A 19,561-nucleotide genomic window follows, 5' to 3' on the forward strand; every position below is an offset into this window, starting at 1 on the left:
TTTTGTTGTTTTCAGAAGCCAGCAGATGTTTGTCTGGGTCTGAGCTTTTTCATAGTAGGTACGATACCAGTAGAGTTAAACTGAACTGCTTTGAGATTTTTGTTGATCAAAAGGGAGCCAGCAGCAGATATCCATAAAAATCTACCCTGAAATAAATTTCTGCATTTAAAAAAAAATCTCAAAAGAGTAAGGATCATCAATTTACCATTAGTTATTTGGTTTCTGATGCTATTGGGAAGCTCCAAGGTGAGTCCTCATTGTGCGAAGTGCAGTGCAAACATAGAATAAGAGACAGGACAAGCTATAGCATTAGAGGGTTGTATGTTTATGAGTATTTGTGATAATACTAGAAGTTTTTCTGCCTGCTAAAGTTGCTAAACAAAGATTTAAAGAAGATACTGAATAAAATTCTGCATTTAAACTATGTCATTGCTTCTTGAACTGAAGCACTTCTGATTTTGCCTCAAATGCTGTTCTCTGTTTAAAAGGAAAAAAATGTACATGACTTACAAATGTTGAATTTGTGTGCTGAATACTCTCCCTGCCCCTCTGCTGGGCTTTTAGAAAGTTTTGTTGCAGTTGCAGGAATAGATGTAAATCTTCGCAGGTTCCTGTTAACATGAAAATGCTTATCCATCTCTGTCAGCAGACCCTTCTTTACTCTTTTAGTAACAGTTGTATCAAATGATCACTGTTCTAAGTAGACAAACACTAGTGTTAATATTTTATTAATTTTTACTTGTTCATACCTTTGCTAAGGGCCCCAAAGAAACATGTTCAGACAGTTCTTACACAGGGGAATGATCCAAAGTCAGCATACTCTAGCACCTACTGGTAAGGAAGCAACTTAAATGAAGGAGGGAGTCGGTAGTGGATGTGAGTGACAGTGATATGATCACTCGGTTACTCAGCCTAGTGAGGAAAGTTTTTTGATGTTTCGTTTCTTTCTTTCCTTTCTCCCAACTCTTACTTCTCATTAGTGAGTAGTTTGTATCTCATGTAGTGATACTAATAGTTTGCTGAAGTTTAACTGTTCTAAAGGGTCATCTCTGGTTCCTTTTGACTTCTGGGAACAAGACATTGAGGGCAGGGATCCACGAAGCTGTGGTTGGTTTAATCTTACTATTTCAGGTGCTTTCCAATGAACAGGGAGGATTTGGACATGCATCTAGTCCAGTAAGACACTGGTCAATAAGTCCAGTAAGACACTGTGCCTCCTTTGTACTTTATGCAGTGCATCTAGGGAGTGACTGGCAGTTTTGCTTTCCAGTAGACCAACTCTGGACCCAGGTGGAAGTGCATTATTTCCCTTGGAACAAATAAATACTTGCTCTGAGATACTGAAAGATGAACAGATGGTCTTTCTCTTTTTTTTCCCTTCCTTGTTTTGATGGAAGGGCACACGTGGATGTATTTTTTTTTGTGACACATGAAAAATTGGCAGCTTTGAAATGCTTCAGCCTTAAATCCTGGGCAGATGTGGAATTTTGAAAAGGGGAGTACGGATGGTGAGGTGCATCATAATCTATAAAACAGCATGCATTTTTCTCCAGTTAAAATGAACTAGAAGCTTTCCTAAAATGCTGGGGAGCTTAGGGCTGTATTATTCAGTTTAAGATTGAAGCAAAAGCACTTGTTTTTGCTTCAATCTTAAACTGAATAATACAGCCCTAAGCTTAACTTAACTGGAATGAGTTGAAAACAGTTTGTAGGGCTGTGAAATGGGAGCTTAATTACCAGAAGCATATTACAGTAGAATTGCAGAAGAAAGGATAGCTTGGTTGGTGGAACATCAGGACCATTGAAAGAAGAGAGGATCATTAACACCTGTGGAATGAGGCATTTTGAAGGGATCAAGTAGATTATAGAGAGCCATGACTCCCTCAGCACTGCACTGCCTGACTAAAAATGGTGCTGTCACTGCCGGGCAGTTGGTTCTAAGCTTTGTGTGCAGCTAAAATCAAAGGGGGTACAAGTGCACCAATGCCCCCCTCTTTCTCCATGGATCCACCTGTGCTTAGATGTAGTAGGAAGTTTCCTACAGAATTTGCTTGTCCAAATTAGGCTACAGGTGGAGGCTCTGGCTTTTCAGTACTGTTCTTTATCTTTCATAAACGGTTTGGAATTATTTGGTGTCTGGGTCAATATTGAATCAAACTTATAGGTCTGATCTCTTACACCAGTGGTTTTCAACCTTTTTTCATTTGCGGACTCCTAAAAAAATTGGAATGGAAGTGCAGAACCTTTTGGAAATTTTGAATGGAGGTGTGCAGACCCCTTTGAATTGTACGTGTGGGTACTCATATACTTTTGATTGATCATAGTCATCTTTTGTGGACCCTCGGGGGTCCATGGACCACAGGTTGAAAACCACTGTCTTACACTGAACTGTGTGCATCTGCTTTGCAGTAGTTTCTTTTAACATTCTGTTTGAGAGGGCACTGGTTGTGAGCTGTGCTTATTATGAGCTGTGCAATCCTAAGGGCAGGAATTTGGAGAGGATATAGCGTCAGCTTAAATATGTAACACTGGGGATTTAGTGGCCTGGGAGTGAGTAAAGAACAATGGCAACTTTCACTTGCAGACTTGCAACCTGGGTCTGTAGATTTAGCCAGTAAAAGCCATTGCCAACTAAACACTCTTTCTTGTGGAAACAAATTGAAGGCATCAGTTTAACTCTTAGCAGACATTTTTGCACATGATAAATGCTACTACATCTGACAATCATTCTAACAGTTTTGGCAGAGAAAAGATGGCTTGAGTGGGCTACCCTCTTGCCTCTGGGTTTGGTTCCTCCAAGGCAGCTTTGAAACACACTAATGGGCCTTAGCTATGGTTAACTTAATGCTGCCATTTCCCACGGTATCCCTGTTTTGTGGACTTGTCAGGGTGGATAAAAATCAATGACTTTTTTAAAGTTAAAAAATGGATTTTGTTATTTAAATCATATTTATTTATTTATTTATTTTTGTTAAGATGCTTTAAATAAACCCATATAAAGAGTTTTAATTTAAGATATGTTAAAATTCAAAGATATCATCATGAAATAGGGATTATAGCTTCAAATTATGTACTATTTGAGACAGTATATTCATGTAACCTTTTTAGAAAACTTTTATAAATAGGTATCAACAGGCCATGGACTATATTACAGGCAGTCCTCAACTTACAATGTTTCGCACTTACAGCATTTCTAAATTGACACCCTGTTTCAACTTTCTGACGTCAGTTTTGACTTTACAACACTTGATCCGATGTGACGCCATGCCAGCGAACAAGTTCGCTGTGTCACCCATCTCCCTGGAAAACATCTGTCCAAATTTCCTTGGACACTTCCTTTAAGAAAGCAGACAAGACTCCAGAAAAACCTGCAGCCAAGACTCCTGAGAAGACTCCAGCCAAGAGTCCTTCAAAAAGTCCAGCAAAGTCACTTCAAAGAAGTCCTTCCAAATCAATATGATTGCTATTTACAATATAAATACATTAATGTAGCTATATTACTCATCTATAACTGATCAAATACAAAATTCTGGGTTATTTTTAGTGAAAATCGGGTATCAGGCCTTGGTTCAGGAACCAATCCGCCTCTTATAACATTGTTTCTTATGAGAAAATTGGTTCTGAGTTGCAACGTTTTGACGTAAGATGTGGTTTTCAGGAACCAATTGTGTCATAAATCCAAGGACTGCCTGTATAGGCCCAATCTTATGGCTTTCCCAGAGGCTCCTCTGTAGATTAGTAAGGATTAAGAAAAACCACTCTACCCAATGAGACTCAATGATCAGTCTAGAAGATCCCATTAATCATCTCTGTGATGCTTAGTTTCAGTTCTCAAACTATGGATTTGTGTCTCTAGAGATAATGTCCTTGTTAACAGCACTATATGGAAATGAGAGATAACAGACCTGATTACCTGCCCATCAGTCCTCTTGCCTCTCTGTGAGCTTGTGTAGACAGAGTCAAGCCCTTACATCTCTCTAAAAGTGCAAAGTTTCAAGAAGTTGAATGAATAAAGGATATCAATCAACAAGAATGCTTTTTTTTTGTAGAAATAAATGATTAAATCAAGGCTTCCTGGCCAGTGATTTAGATCATGATTTAAATTGATTTGATTTAAATCAAATCCACCCTGGGACTTAAGCGCTTTTAGGTTCTAGGGGCATCAGTGGCGCATGCTTCATTATTGGTCAATATGTAATAGTATGCCTTCAGCTATGCAGATGAAATTAGAGCAGTCAAGCCACATTTTTCCTGAATGTTCAGTGACTAGAGAATTGTTGTGGTAGCTTCTTGAAGTTTAAAGATGGGACACTAAGAGCAGCAGGCCCAATCTCTAAAAGAATCTGGGAATATAATGAAAAATGTACAAAGTGTTGTTAAATAAATGAATTAGTGGGTAGGTAATATACAACTGTAAGCTTTTATGCTTGTACCTGCTTTGTCTTTCATCTCCTATACTCCATGTTGACTAGTCTTGGCCTGTAGTAGGGCCAAAACCTCTTCAACACTGCCTTAGCCACTGTACTCAAGGACTTCTGTAGAATCTTCCTATAGATGGCCAATTCAGGGTTTGATGCTTCTGACCTTGTGTTGATTCTACAGTCATAAACATTTATAGAAATGTTTATACTGGATGCCATTACTCTGAATTATGGTTCAGTTATACCATAGGCTGTTGGATAGAGTTCTGATTGCTATCTGACCAACATTTTTAGCATTAACTCAATTAAGTCTGCATTTAATAAACAGAACTCACTCCCACCCACCAGTGCTATCTGTGTGAGGTTAAAGAATCAAACAAATCCGCTTTGATTGTCTTTTACACTGTTGTATATCCAACAGGGTCAAAACCTCATTAGTGAAAAGTCGCTTAACATGGGAGTGAAAATATATTGACACAGACTGAAGGGATTCAGAGAGCGTAACTAATTGACATGCAGGGATTATAGGTCATATCTTCAGAAGACACATGCATTGATGACAGAGCGATTTTAATTTTTAAGAGTTGGCGTGCTTCATCTGAAAGCTGCCACAGTGCCCCACTAATGTACATGGCTTAATAACCCTTAATAACCCCCACTTTGTTGTCAATAAAAGAGGCTGCCCTTCCACATCTCAGGAGGAATAAATGTCAGCTGATAGATGAGAGAATTCTCTGCAGTGGGGCTTGTTGCTGCTTGCTAGAAAGTAGGCCACAGCCAAAAGTAGCCTTGGCTGGCTTTGTTGAAATGTGCCTCAAAGCAAAGAGATAGTTGAACAGAGAGCTTGAATCCTCATTGCTTGACATCTGACGTTGTGTCTTCAGTAATTCTGCTTTCCAGTACCAGCATGCAAAAGTGTCCTGAAAAGAATACATTTTTATTTCTGCCTGGCAAATATCAGCTCCAAGCCTGCATTCTCTTAGCTTTGCATATAGATTTTTTCATTGAATTTATAATTCCAACCAGACTGAATGGCTTTTTAAAATAAGCTTTGCTTTTTCTTGCCTTCACTGTAATGTTACTGGGAATTAATGGTGATCTTTGAGGGGAGAAGAGGGAATGGATGGACTCTTAAAAAAAAAATTTTCTCCTTGTGCTGTGCATTCTGCACTTAAGTTCTGTCATGCTTTACAGTATATCCTCAATTATCCAAATCCTTGGTCTTTTTTTTTTTAAACAAACTTCTGTTGGTATTATATAAAACAAATTATTCTTTTTTAAAGCTTTAATACAGTACTACTTCTCTTAAATTTAATATAGTATTTTAATTTGTAATTGTTGACATTGTATACTGTTCTCTCTCAAAATTTACTACAATACTGTATCTCTTAAGCTTGATTCAGTAACTTGTAACTGCTTCACTTATCCTAACTGCTATTAAACAGGTGCTTTCCAAAGAGGTTTAGATAACCAAGGAGGTACTATGTTACTAATGAGAAATGTGTGAAACTGGGCATCCTCTGCCCTTTAAATTCACTCATACTTGTTGCTATTTCCCTGGAGACTAAATTCTGTGTGGCATAATGATCATTTCCATTGCTGCAAATTGGGCCATATAAAGGCTTTGACTTTCAGTGGGTAATAAACAGGAGCAGATTAAACCATGTTAATGGCATTTTGGTTTTCATGTAAAATAAAGAATACAGGAAGAAAAAAATCAGAACGTTATGTGGCAGGTTCCATAGTGAAAGCAAATGTTGTTTGGTAACAGTCTTTAAAAATACAACATGCTGGAAATACTGGACTTCTTCGTCCAGAACTTAATTTTTTTCTGGATCCATGATTCTACCAACTTTCTAAGGCAACAAGTTCCATTGTAGGCAGTGCAAGATGGTTATCTTCATGAAAGCTAACTGTTATAAGTAAGGATTGCAGAACAGGGCTCAGGGGTTTTTTTTAAGTTTAGGGGTTTGCTTGGCCTGAAGATGAATGCATAGAAGGGAAAAGGAGTTCCCTTGATTGACTTTTTAAAGAGTCAATAGGAGGAGCTGCCATTTTGTCCACTTTAAAACACGAGCCTTTACTAAGAAGCCTTTTTTTTTTTTTTTTTTTACAGCAGTCTGTCTGTCTCCCCTTTCAACGGGTTGTACAGATGTAACTTTTGCCATGAGTAATAGAAAGTGGCTTCAAGACTGAGACAGCAGGGTGCACTCCTGCAAAGCCGCTGTGACCAGAGGAAAGTGCAGAGCTGCTTAGAGAGGCCTTGGCTGAAATGCCAAGGTTACTTCCTTGATCCGTGTTTTTCATTTTTCTGTACTGGACTGGCTGACTACTTAAGCAATGTTTACATCGTATCAGAGGAAATCCTGTGCATTGCACGTGCCTTTGGGGAAAATACTGATTTTGTGTTTTGTGGAAGACTGAAATATGTTCTTTTTCACAGTGGTTAACAGACCTTTATGTGTGAGTTCAAGTTGATACTTACATCCTTAGATGCATCTGTCTGAACGTGTGTGTGTGTGTGCACGCGCACGCGTGCCTACATGGACACACAAATATCATAGTTGGGTCTTGTAACTCTTCCCACTAAGGTAGCCTGTTGCATCCCATTATACGACCTTCCTTTCAGTTGCTTGCAACTTTGACAAACTTTAACCTCTTTGAGTTGAAATGTTCCATGCCAAATACCTGCCTCAGGCTAAGTGAATATTACTGGAAAATTGCAACCAAACCAGTTCACTTGTTTCCAGAAACAAGGCTGGGAAAAATATATTATTTTGCCCAAATTTAAAAATATGACTTTTACTTTGAAAAATCCCTGTATCACCATGCTTTGAATTGGGGAGCTAACATTTTCAGCAGGGAGGGAGTGTCAAGATGCATCTTTTGCCTTTGTGCAAAAAGCAAAAGTTGCATCTGACTTTTAAAAAAAATAGTGTATGCATCCTCATTGGTGACTTGGCAGGTGAACCTACTAGATTTCCTGCCATGGATCAAGGCAGTGGTAGTATCCTCATTTCCCCTGTTCTTTACCTGTGGCACAACCTGAATTTTTAACTAGGATGCTTTGTGGCTGTGGTATGCAAAAGGGACTGGAGCAAGTAGGTGTTTTTGTAGACCCCTTTGCACACATGGTTGCTTGGAAATGCAGGAAACTGGACTTAATAGTCTGGGAAGCCTATTTTAGTCTCACGTTCCTGTTTTTTAGTTAAATTCCCAAATATTTCTCTCTGCATTGGGCAGAGACTGTATAGGACTTTCCCTGCAGTTGGAGCTGGAGTGTGCTCTAGGCTATTCACCTGAACTGAGAGCACAGAGACTCTTCTCTGCTTTCATTGTCCCTTCACCAGTGGATGTGGTGGCTTGGAGGAGGAAATGTCTGATTTGAATAGAGAGAGAACAGGATCCTGAGCATTGGGGACGAATGGGTACAAAGAACCTGGGGTTGGGAGTAGTTCTGGGAAAGAGTGGAAAGAAAGAGACAGGCTATGGGAGGTAGGGATGGTAATAGGGAGGGGAAAATAAGGAGAGAGTACTGGGAGACTGAGATTGAGAACTGTTAGGGCAGGGGAAGAAGGAAGTGGGTGGAAGATAGGTCTGATGAAGTATTGGCTTACAGAGGAAGAATTAGAATGGGCTGAGGGAAAGGGCGTAGAGTGAATCAGCCAGGAGTTGGCATGAAGAGAAGGCAGTTTAACCTGCTTAGAAGAACCACTTCCTTTGCACCCAGAGAGATTCTCTGTGATGCTGGCAAGTTGCTAAAACCAGACTTTTCATGGGTTGGCACTATTTGCCTGGCACCCAGCACAAGACGCTTGAGATCCTGAGGTCTGATTTGTACCATGGGACTGCACATTGTTCAAAGAGAGAAACAAAGAGTTGGTTGTTAAATGAGCGCTATCCATTCTGTCCACTAGAGGGAAGAGTCCTGTAAAAAAATAGTACGTGACAGTATCCTTAAAAACTGCTTAATATTGCAAGAGAACCAAAATAAGTTTTCACAGACAGATTTATTTTGACATTTCCCATCTTTTGGGTACTTGATCAACAACCAAAATTTTCTTTTAACTGAGTTCTTCAAATTTAATGCATAACTGGAATCTTAAGTTTAGCTGGAATCTCAATTTTTCTTTTTTCTTTTTACAATATAGTATAGCCCATGTAATTTCATTTGTTGAACCAAGCCCAGCCTTTAGTCTTCATATTGCAAATTGAGACATACTGGTGAATGTTTATTAATAAAAGGTATTGTTCCATATTTTTGCATCAGAAGCAGCCTCTAATAAGGACTAAATAATTCATTTGCAGCACTATACCGGTTCCTTGCATACTGAATAAGCATCCAAGGTCTTGTCACTACTTCTGTGCACGCCTGGATTAACAAAACAATGTGCTACCATTTCTGTAGCTAATTAACACTCAAAAGAAATAAACTAACATACTGCACAAATTGCCATCTTGGTACAGCGACTTGGATCCTAAGTCACGGCTAGTCTTTGTCTCTGGGTACTACTTGTATTTCAGATGCAGCCCCTTGTTGTGTTAATCGTCTCCCCTTTTTGGGGATGTGGGAAGATTGTATTTTTGAGGCATTCCTTAATCTTCACTGATGTTTTCAGTTTCAAGAGGGGAGTAGACTTCACATTTCCTTAAACTTAACATTTGGATTGCTCCATTTGGTGTGTGTTTGTAGATACTGTTTTGTGCTAATAAGCTTTTTAGGATGAACAAATCTGTTTACTTTGACAGCTCTGCAGTGTCTACTTCCTTATTCTCTCTTTCCCTTCCCAGGAAAAAAAAAGCATCTGCTCTAGATTACTCATTGGAGAACCTTCTTGTCCCCATTGTTGTCCCTTACCAAAGCCAAACAATGGGCAATAATGATTGTTTTTTCCAAGATCTGCCTAACAAAAATTGCCATTCTGGATTTGTATCCTCCAACTGCTAGACCAGAGAGAATGCCTAGCAACCTAGTCTCTTCATTCCCTTTCTGTCTTTTCCCTAGTAGCTACTCTTGCCTAGCATTGTCTCTTTTGCCTGGTAAATTAGACAGATGGTTACCTTTGTGGCAGCTAATTAGTGCTGCTGGCTGACTAAAATAATTTGAGAAGATTCCTCCTATAAAAGAATGAGCCCAGCTGTCATATCTTGTAGTTCTCTGAACACAGAACGTGAGTCTTGATTAGACATAAAAATCCCACTGACTTCTTGTCATGTGGTTACACCAAAAGTCACTATCTACCATCACAAATTGAACAACAACTTCTGCAGAAGCCTCATGGAGCTCTCTACTCTCATCCATTTAAAAATCTGTCTGAAAAGTTTGAAAGAGGAACTGATATTTTTTTTTTTTTTTTTTGAAAGGCCTTTGTTTTAAGACCTCATAATATTAAGTCTATCCATGACAGTTGTTTTCTGGCAACCAATGTATTCTGTAACCTAAATGTTTATTTCTCTCTCTTAAACATGCTGCCTCGGGTTGCAGGCCTATGGCTAACCTGTGTTGGATTGTATCACCTAGGCTGGATGCCTGGGTTTTAAAAGGTGGCAGTTAGATAAAATATTGAGTTAAGCAAGAATAATAATTCTCCATGAAAATCTTTAGGTTTGCAAAAAGCTGATCTTGTAAGGTACTCAGTGTCCTCACCTCATTGCAGTCAGTGGAAGTTGCTGGCACTAACTTGTACACCTCATAAGAGCAATTCTTTGCAGTCGCAAGCTATGATGAGTAATTTCCATTTGTGAAGTTAGTGGGGTCACACAGTGGAAGGAACTTGTATCTGTCCAGAGTCCTACTGACTTCACAAGAACTTTATACAGGTCTGCCTCCATGGATTAACTTGTAGAGCCAGAGCCTAAGAGTCTTCTTATTGGGAACACAGTGGCAAATATAATCATGGGTGTCAAAGATACAGTCTGCAGAGCCCTGTGATCCAATCCATGGTGTTGCTTGTGTCTCACACCAGCCCTAGCCCCACACACTACCTGCAGCACATAGGGGTGGTCGTGTGGTGCACAGGGTTGGGCTTCGGGTCTGGTTTCAGAGTGGATAAACATCAATGATTTTTTAAAATTTAAATCAGATTTTTTTTTTATTTAATTGTATTTTTGTTTTTGTTAAGATGCTCTTTAAAAAAACCTATTTAAAGATGGTTTTAATTTAAGATTCGATAATGCTCAAAGATGTCATTATGGAATAGGGATTATAACTTCTAATTATATACTATTTGAGATGATATATTTATGTAATCTTTTTAGAAAAGTTTTATAAATAGGTCACAACAGGCCATGGACTATATTAGGGGTCCAATTTTATGGGATTCCCAGAGGCTTCTCTACAGATTAGTAAAGATTAAAGAAAACCACTCTACTCCTACTGAGTACCCAGTGGGACTCAGTGCTCAGTCCAGAAGATCCGATTAAACATCTCTGTGATGCTTAGTTTCAGTTCTCAAACTATGGATTTGTGTCTCTAGAGATAATGTCCTTGTTAACAGCACTATATGGAGATGAGAGACAACAGACCTCATTACCTACCCATCAGTCCTCTTGTCTTTCAGCAAGTTTGTGTACACAGAGGCAAGTGCTTACCTCTCTCTAGAAGTGCAAATTTTCAAGAAGTTAAATGAATAGAGGATATCAAACAACAAGAATGCATATTTTTTGTAGAAATCAGTGATTAAATCCAGGCTTTCTGGCCATTGTCTTAGATAGTGATTTAAATCAAATCCACTCTGTGTGGTCCAGTCTGTGGAGTGGCCCTGCATCTGAGTTTGATATCCCTGTCATAGGCCAACCTAATTTTTCCTTTTCATTCTTATTCTTAGTTGTAAAAGCCATTTCATAGACATTAGGGCTGGAAGGGACCTCAAGATCATCAGGCCTAGCCCCCTGCCCAAGGGGCAGTAAGTCAGCTAGGGTCAAAGGATCCCAGCAAGATAAGCGTCCAAATGTTTCTTGAAAGTGTCCAGAGTAGATGCGTGCACCACCTCTGTAGTGAGCCTGTTCCAGGCCTTGAGGGCTCGGACAGTAAAGAAGTTTTTCCTATGTCCAGCCTAAAACATTCTTGCAGGAGTTTGTGATTGTTGGACCTTGTCATCCCCTGGATGTTCCCCCAGATCCTGATGCACACCTTGTCATCCCAGGTGTTCCCCCAGATCCTGATGCACACCCTTCATGTACATGTAGGCTGCCGCCAGGTCATCCCTGAGCCTGTGCTTCTCCAGGCTGAAGTCTCAAAGCTCACAGCCTTTCTTCGTAAGGCCTGTTCTCTTGTCCTCTGATCGTGCACATGGCTGTCCTCTGAAGTCTTTCAAGCTTCTCCATGTCCTTCCTAAATTGTGGAGCCCAGAATTGGATGCAGTATTCCAGCTGCAGTCTCACCAAGACCGAGTTCAGTGGGAGGATGGCATCCTGGGTCTTGTTTGAGATAAATGCAAGCCAGAATTTTATTTGCTTTGCCAGCTGCGGTATTACATCGGTGGCTCATTCATCTTGTGGTCAATCATGACCCCCCAAGTCTCTTTTGGTCATGGTGCTAGAGAGTGTAGCACTGTCAAGCTGGTAGGTGTGGTGCAGGTTTTTATTTTTGAGGTAGAGCACCTTGCATTTCTCCATATTGAATGCCATCAGGTTTTCATCCGCCCACCTTAAAAGCCTATTGAGGTCAGCCTGGATCACCAGCCTACCAAGTATGGACACTCTTCCCCAAAGTTTGATGTTGTCAGCAAACTTGGCCAGTCCACTTTTGACACCAGTGTCCAGCTCATTTATGAAGACATTAAAGAGTACAAGTCCAAGAATGGAGCCTTGGGGGACACCACTAGTCACCGAGTGCCATGTTGATTTGGTTTCATCAACTACCACACTCTGGGTCCAACCTCAAGCCAGTTTTCCAGCCATCAGACTGTGGAATAGTTGAGACTGCAGTTGCCCAATTTTTCCATGAGGACATCATGGGACACCAGGTCAAAGGCTTTTTTAAAGTCCAAATATATGACATCAACCTCTTCCCTTTTGTCCAGGTGATACATCACCTGGTCATAGAAGGAAATGAGACTGGTCAGATAAGACCTACCCACAACAAACCTGTGCTGGCTATCCCTCAGGATGTTGCCTTCTGTTATCCTGTCAGGAATGTTTTTTGATACTTTTTTTCCAAAATCTTCCCAGGGATTGAGGTCGAACTGATTGGCTTGTAGTTTCCCAGTTCTTTTTTCCTCCCTTTCTTGAAGATGGGCATCACATTTGCTCTCTTCCAGTCTTCAGGTGCTTCACCTAAGCGTTTAAGGTTTTGCAGTGGTATCAGGTATTTGAAGAATCCATTTTGAGAAGTTAATTTAATGACCCAAAATGCATATTTGCTCTGTGTTTTCTCTCCATTATTGCTGATCTTTTACTAGTTCTGTGTGGGCTGACATACGAGTCTGTTAGTAAAAATGACAAATGAGAGTTACTTTAGAAAAATTAATAAGTGTAATTGCAAAAATAGTTAGCTTGCTTTGTAACTTCCAGCAGAGATGCCTTTCAGGGTTGTCACTTCTCATCAGTGAGAATAGTTTTTAATATAATATATTTGCCTCTCAGCTTTTCATTCTGATCCTTTTTTTAGTTTAGGCTTAGGCAAAGTATAAGCAGTTACAGTATTTTTTCTAAGGTCTATTAAATTTGTTTTAGTGGGATACTCTATGCTTTAAAATACTGTAAAAGAAGTCTTCCTGTTTTCAAGTTCTACGAGCCTGGTTTCTGGGAGCTCTTTATCCTGTTCTCCTCCCCCATACCTCCCATAGTGAAAGTTTCTGTTTATTGAGAATGATTTGTTGTAATAAAGTATTTCATTATCACCACAGTATTCTCCTACTTCTGCAGTTAATACCAGCTGTGATTAATTTTTCATATTTTATTTTCATCCTTTTAGAAGCTGGATGCCAAATCTCTTATCAAACTGAACTTTGCTAAAAACAGTGAAGGTGAGTTTTCTAGTTTTAATGTATTTATTTATTTATTTAATTTTGTGAATTCTTTTGAAGAACTAGGTTTGTCTGGCTCCTGTAGGTTCCTGCATTGAAGTAACTGATGATACCTGTTGTGTAGGATCACAGGGTTTTTAGTTCTGTTGCTGATTGTTAGAATCATTGTGCTCATCATTTAGTCCAGTGCTTCTCAACCAGGATGCTTTGAGGAATACCATGGGCCACACAGTACCACACAACGTTAGCACTTTTACGTAGGCCAACATGATTCATAAAATAAACCCATAGCCTGCATCCATAGTGTTAAAAGCATTCTGACCTGTTCTGGGCTTCCTGATTTATTTGCAAAAGAAGAATTGCTCTATTTTTCTATAGTCAAAAACAAAAAAAAGAGTGAAAAGCAAGAGTTGCTCTTTTCCCAGAGGTGCCTTCCGTCTAAAAAGGTTGCAGACTGCTGATTTAAGCCCTATTTCTGCCATCCTTTTTTGGGTGATTTCTAATTCCGCAAATAATACCACTTCAGTGCAGCTATTTGATACAAGTAAAAGTTATGGAAATGGGTGATTTTTACATAATGTCACCATTTAGAATTAATTGTTCTGGGTATCACTCTTGAATTCTGAAATTCCAGGAACCAGGAAATGGTAGACCTGAAGGCAAAATACTCAATTAATTGTATCTAGCATCTTTAAAGTTATTGTTTCCTGAGCATCTCCTTCAGAAAACTAGTGTCTTCTCAGTCTCACATGTGGGATTTTGTGAATAATAGCTTGTTAAGAGAACAGTGCACAGTTAGGCTTCTACTGGGTTAAACATGTAAAATGAAAGCTCAAGCCAAGACTTTCTCCATCATTATTGATAATATAGGTGAGATTTATTCATAATACTTTGCACTGTTCAATGTTCTTTGTAGCCATAAATGTATCAAGGCAAACTCTTCTCTGAGGTAGCTAGTGATATATTTTATTGATGGTGAAATGGGCAGCAAAGGTTAGAGTGGTGTAGATTGGATTGGATAAGAATTCTGAAGTTCCCAGCTCTAAATCCAGACTCGGTTCTATAGACCAATAGGGACCAACCGTATTGCCAGGCAAGCCACAAGTTAGCCCTGATCCCTCCCCTCCACTCTGATTCCTTCCCCTGCCTGATTTGCTCCTATACTCTGCTGCCTGTACTCCCTGCCCAAGCTGCATTTCTGCTTTCTCCTCTCTTCCCCATTTGCCACTACTGCTGTTCCCACCTCAGTCCTCCATGTGCCCCACACAGAGACTTCCCATGCCACTTGTGGCCCATATGTCGCAGGTTGGCCACCTGTGCTCCAGACCATGTGGTATCTATAAGAGTCTTCTGTTTGTAATGGTTTTCTTTTTAGAGGCTTGGATTTAAATGACACATCTTAATGTCTGTAAAACATTTTCATGATTATAGTTAACAAATCGGACAAAATTGTAAAGAAACAACCAGCAGTTTTGCTGTATGCAACTTACTAAATGTACAAGTGGCGGCACTCTTTGAAAGTCTGCTTGAGGGGTGGATACCAGATTGGGCATGCAAAAATGGAGGTATGCATAATTAGTCTAGTCATCATATTTTGCAGTCTTGGCTATGATATTTTCAGCTCATGGTGCAGACCTTGGCTCTTTCAAACGTGCGATCTACCTCTCTGGAGGAGTGTCCTTGCTGGGTGAAAGCCTTTTTAAGATTGGTGAGGTGGTGATCCCGGGTGTTCTCTTCGGTACAAATGCGGTGGTATCTGAGGGCTTGGCTGTATATCATGGCTTTTTTGGTGTGTTTAGGGTGATCGCTGGTTTTGTGCAGATATGTATGTTGGTCTGTGGGTTTCTTGTATACTGTGGTCTGTATTTTACCCTTCTGGATACTAGTCATTGTGTCAAAAAAGGAGATGTTGGTGCTGGAGTATTCTAAAGAAAGTCGGATGGAGGGATGGTGACTGTTGAATTTCTGATGGAACTCAATCAGAGATTGCAGGTTCTCAGTCCAAATGATGAAGATACCCTCGATGTATCTTAAGTATAGCAAGGGTTTGATGGTGCAGTTCTTGAGGAAGTCTTCTTCCAGGTGGCTCATAAAAAGGTTGGCATACTGTGGGGCTATTTTAGTGCTCATAGCTGTTCCCATCATCTGGAGGAAGTGTTGATTATTAAAAGTGAAATTGTGTGTGAGGATGAAGTGTATAAGGTCAGTAATATCTTTGGGCCTGTATTCTGAGTTGTAATCTTGTTCCTGTAGATATGTAAGGCAGGCTTGGATGCCATCCTGGTGTGGGATGTTGGTATATAGGCTGGTAATGTCCATGGTGGCTAGGAGTGTGTTGCTGGGAAGGTGGTCTATGTTTTTAAGTTTCCGTAGAAAGTCTGTAGTGTCTTGTACAAAACTTGCTCTGTGGGTGACAAGCGGTTTTAGGATTGATTCAACGAAACCTGATATTTCCTCAGTTAGGGTCCCATGGTTGGATATGATAGGTCTGCCAGGGTTCCCTTGTTTGTGGATTTTAGGGAGCATGTAAAAAGTCCCCGGGTTAGGTAGCGGGGGGGATCAAGGTCTGTAGTTTTTCTTGTAATCTTGATGGAAATGATTTGATGGTATTGTTGAGTTTTTTGGTGAAAAGGGGAGTAGGATCTTCTTGTAGTTCTTTGTAGTAGGTGGTGTCAGAGAGCTGTCTGTTGGCTTCTTTTATGTAATCCTCACGGTTTAGGATGACTATGGCTCCTCCTTTATCTGCTGGTTTTATTACTATTTGGTGGTTAGACCTTAGAGATTCTATATGGCCTTTTTCTCTGGTAGAGAGAGGTTGTTGTGGTGGCGTGTGTTGCTGATTATTTCCTTGAAATGGATGCATTTCTCCAGGATGGAAAAAGTACGAGACATGAGAGAGCATGGTTGATTTAAGAAACAAAGTAATTAATATTGTAATTCAATAAACATCTTTTGAGTTAGCTTCTACAAGCAAGTTTGCAACATTCTTAGGTGTCCAGGATATATTATAATGTAATGTGTGTCAGCACTGGTGACAAAGTGTCTCAGAATTCAGGGTTAGAGGACTCATCCTTGGAACAAGTAATCAAGAAAGGATCCCCTTTTGATGATAACCTGCAGGAAGAATAAGTTCTCAGGTTCTGTAGCATATTAGTTTTGGAGAATACTAAGATTTTATATGGGTTAGAGATTTTGGAAACCATTCTTAGAGCATGAACCTTCATGTTGTGCACTTATTACAGTTTAACTCCTTACACTGCTGGTCAAGGTAGAGTTTTTAACTATGTTAAGTTCCTCAGAACCACTGTTACTCGGAAAGAAGCTTTAGATTTTTGCCATGAAACCATTTCTAATCATGGCAGCTTTTGTTATACAGGCTGTTTCATGCACAATGATCGTTTTGCCATCTACAAATGAAATACCGTATAGTTCCAGGTAACTCGTCCCTTCTGTGTTTAGGGGGTTCTTTATGTATGCTGAAGTGCAAGCTTGAAGTCAAGTCTGATGGCCTAGAAAAAAGAGCTGGAGTGTGGGAGTTTTGTAATCAAGTGTAACATCAGTGTGCAATTGCCAGAGTCCAGAATGTCTGTTCTGAGAAACAGAAGTTCTCTGGGCCAGAGGCCATGAGTTGTTCTGTGTTTTTGTGTCTGGTGGAAAGGGGTCCTGTATTCCCCTGGCACAGACATGACGTACCACTGGAATGGCCACAGCAGCCTTTTCTTAACAGGAGTCTACCTTTGGGACATCCAGGTGATGGAGAAATTGTCCCATTAGGTAAAATTATGAGAAGAGGCAAAAGAAGCATAGATATTTAGAAATATGGATTCCATTCCTAACATGTTTAAAGGACAAAAGTTCTCCAGTTAGTAAGGCAGAGTCTGTAGCCAGATATTTTGAATATTATTTAATATTATTGAACGCTGTGTTTTTTATTTACAAATTTCCAAACTGATAGTAGAGGTAATAATTAATAATAATTGTTGTATATTGTTTCTTTGGAAAGATGTGATAAATACAGCCTCATTCAAATTCCTGTGTATTCTTCCTATGTTGGACTTTGGTTTCTATAATTATCTGAGGGGGGGAAAATGTTTTTAAAAGCTGCATCTCATATAGTGCTAAGTCAAGGGAGAAAATACTGTGGAAGAGGAGGAGGAATTCATTTTTTATTTTTATCTAATAGTATATGTTCTGTAAGACATGGCCTATGGGATGTTAACATGCACATAAGCATCATACTCCCCAACTTTTCATATAAAAAGTGTGGTCTGCAGATGTCACAGGCCCTTCCAGGTAATGGTTCATCTTTATCTACCCAACTTTTATTCAGATTATGATGGATCATGTGTGTCCATGAATCTGTGTCTTAAAGATGAAAGCAGATACCAATATGTTTTGTTTTATGCAATTGGGGTAGTTCTTCAGCTCCATCACCTTGTATTCAATCAGTTGGGTAAAGTTCCAGTGTCTCTTTTGTAAAGCCTCTTTTAATTTTTTTCCCCTCATTTCATAATCTCACATAATATGTAGATGGCCTTCAGTTTAATTTTGGATAGCATTAAGAAAAACCCCTAATTTTCTTTTGCTGGCTTCTGCAGCTCTGAGGTCAGAGAACTTGCTCTGGCCAACTCTTTAAAGGGTAAATACCAATAAGGTGTTTGCTTCTCCTAACCTTAATGCATCAAGCGCTATTTTCTTCAGCTTTCTCTACTGTTTTTGATTCATTAGACTATAAACAGGAAGAAAGGAATCAAGTGACACAAAACTGTATTAGAATTTCAACCTAACTCCTAGCAATCTGATCAAGCTTCTAATTGTGTTCCACTAAGTCTGCGGTTCCCAAACTGTAGGTTGCAACCCCAAATGGGGTCACAACATCAGTGGATGGGGTTGCGACGTAGTGCCCTTTTCCGTGCCAGGTCCCACCCGCTGGACTGCAGAGGCCTGGAGGAAGGGAAGCGGAGTAGGGAGCCCAAAGCCCACAGTGGGCAGCCCACATTCTCCCCATCTCCCTTGCCCCCCACCACCAGCTCCTCTCTTGGCTGTGCCACCTGCAGGGGAGGGGGACAGGTGTGGGGAGCTGGGCTCTGCGCTTCGGCCTCAGCAGCTGCTGCTTCCTGCAGGCGGTAGCCAGGGCTCAGGCGCTTCTGGGATAGAGGGTAGGGGGCTGTGGGCCCTGGCCCTGGGGCACCTGGGGAAAGTAGGATGCTGCGGATTGGGAGTGAGGGGTACTGACAGCATCAAGGGTCTGTAGGTTGGGAGTGAGAGGCACCGGGGGGGGGGCCTGCAAGTTGGGAATTGAGGGATCATGCTGAGGAAATGGGGTCATACTGGGGAAAAGTTTGGGCAGCACTGCACTAAGCTTATCCATATGCTTTTTTCATCCATTGGCTTCCATCACAATGTTTATTTAAGACATGTTTAATATTTATGCTCACCCTCATAGCAAAATTTACAGCTCAGTTTGAACTGATGCCAGATTCTTTATTGGTGAGGGGAAAAACATGGTCAGATTTAATAGAATTTTGCTCACTAAGGCTGAATGCACACAGCTTTCCTCTCTTACGAGCACAACTCCTTTCAAGGGCCATTTTGTATGCACCTCTATGAAATACAAGCTAAGCCCTGAAAATAGAGATTGAAATACTTTAAGAGGCATAGGCTCAAGCTCTCAATACGTCTAAATCAGGGGGTCAGCAACCTATGGCCGGTGAGCCAGATCTGGACTGTGTAGCCTTTGGATCTAACCCACAGAACCATAGCTTCGGTAGCATGGGGCTCTCCCTGCGGTGCAGTGCAGTCAGCCATTTGGGGCTCTGGCAGAGAGTGGCTTTTACCATGCTATGCTGCATCTGGGGGTTGGGAGAAGTGGCAGCAGTAGTTGCCAGCACCTGAGCCTGCCTCCAACATGAGCTGGGTCATTCCAGCTCCCCAACTGGAAAATGTTGCTGACTTCTGCTCTAAATAATTACAATAATTTGTATGCTCTCAGAATATAGAGATACCACATCACTGCATGATAATACTTTTCTGCTGAATATAAGGGCAAGAGATTTCAAGATGCACATTTGTCTTGCATTACAATTCTCTTTAAGTGTCTTTTTTCTTGCCTAGTACTAGAGAATTGAAGTGTGAATTAACAGCAGTGCTATCTGTACATTGAAATTGAAC

General features: G+C 40.3%; 1 protein-coding gene across 1 annotated transcript in view; it reads left to right on the plus strand.

The window, feature by feature from the left end:
• The window catches only part of PPIL2 (peptidylprolyl isomerase like 2), a 135,570-nt gene that overhangs the window by 18,946 nt on the left and 97,063 nt on the right, over window positions 1-19,561 (plus strand). Inside the window, exon 6 of the mRNA XM_019486583.2 lies at window positions 13,339-13,390. Within this exon, the coding sequence (XP_019342128.1) occupies window positions 13,339-13,390 (52 nt within the window). The remainder of the gene's footprint in view (window positions 1-13,338; window positions 13,391-19,561) is intronic.

Source organism: Alligator mississippiensis, chromosome 10, assembly GCF_030867095.1.
Source record: "Alligator mississippiensis isolate rAllMis1 chromosome 10, rAllMis1, whole genome shotgun sequence".
Classification (NCBI taxonomy): domain Eukaryota; kingdom Metazoa; phylum Chordata; order Crocodylia; family Alligatoridae; genus Alligator; species Alligator mississippiensis.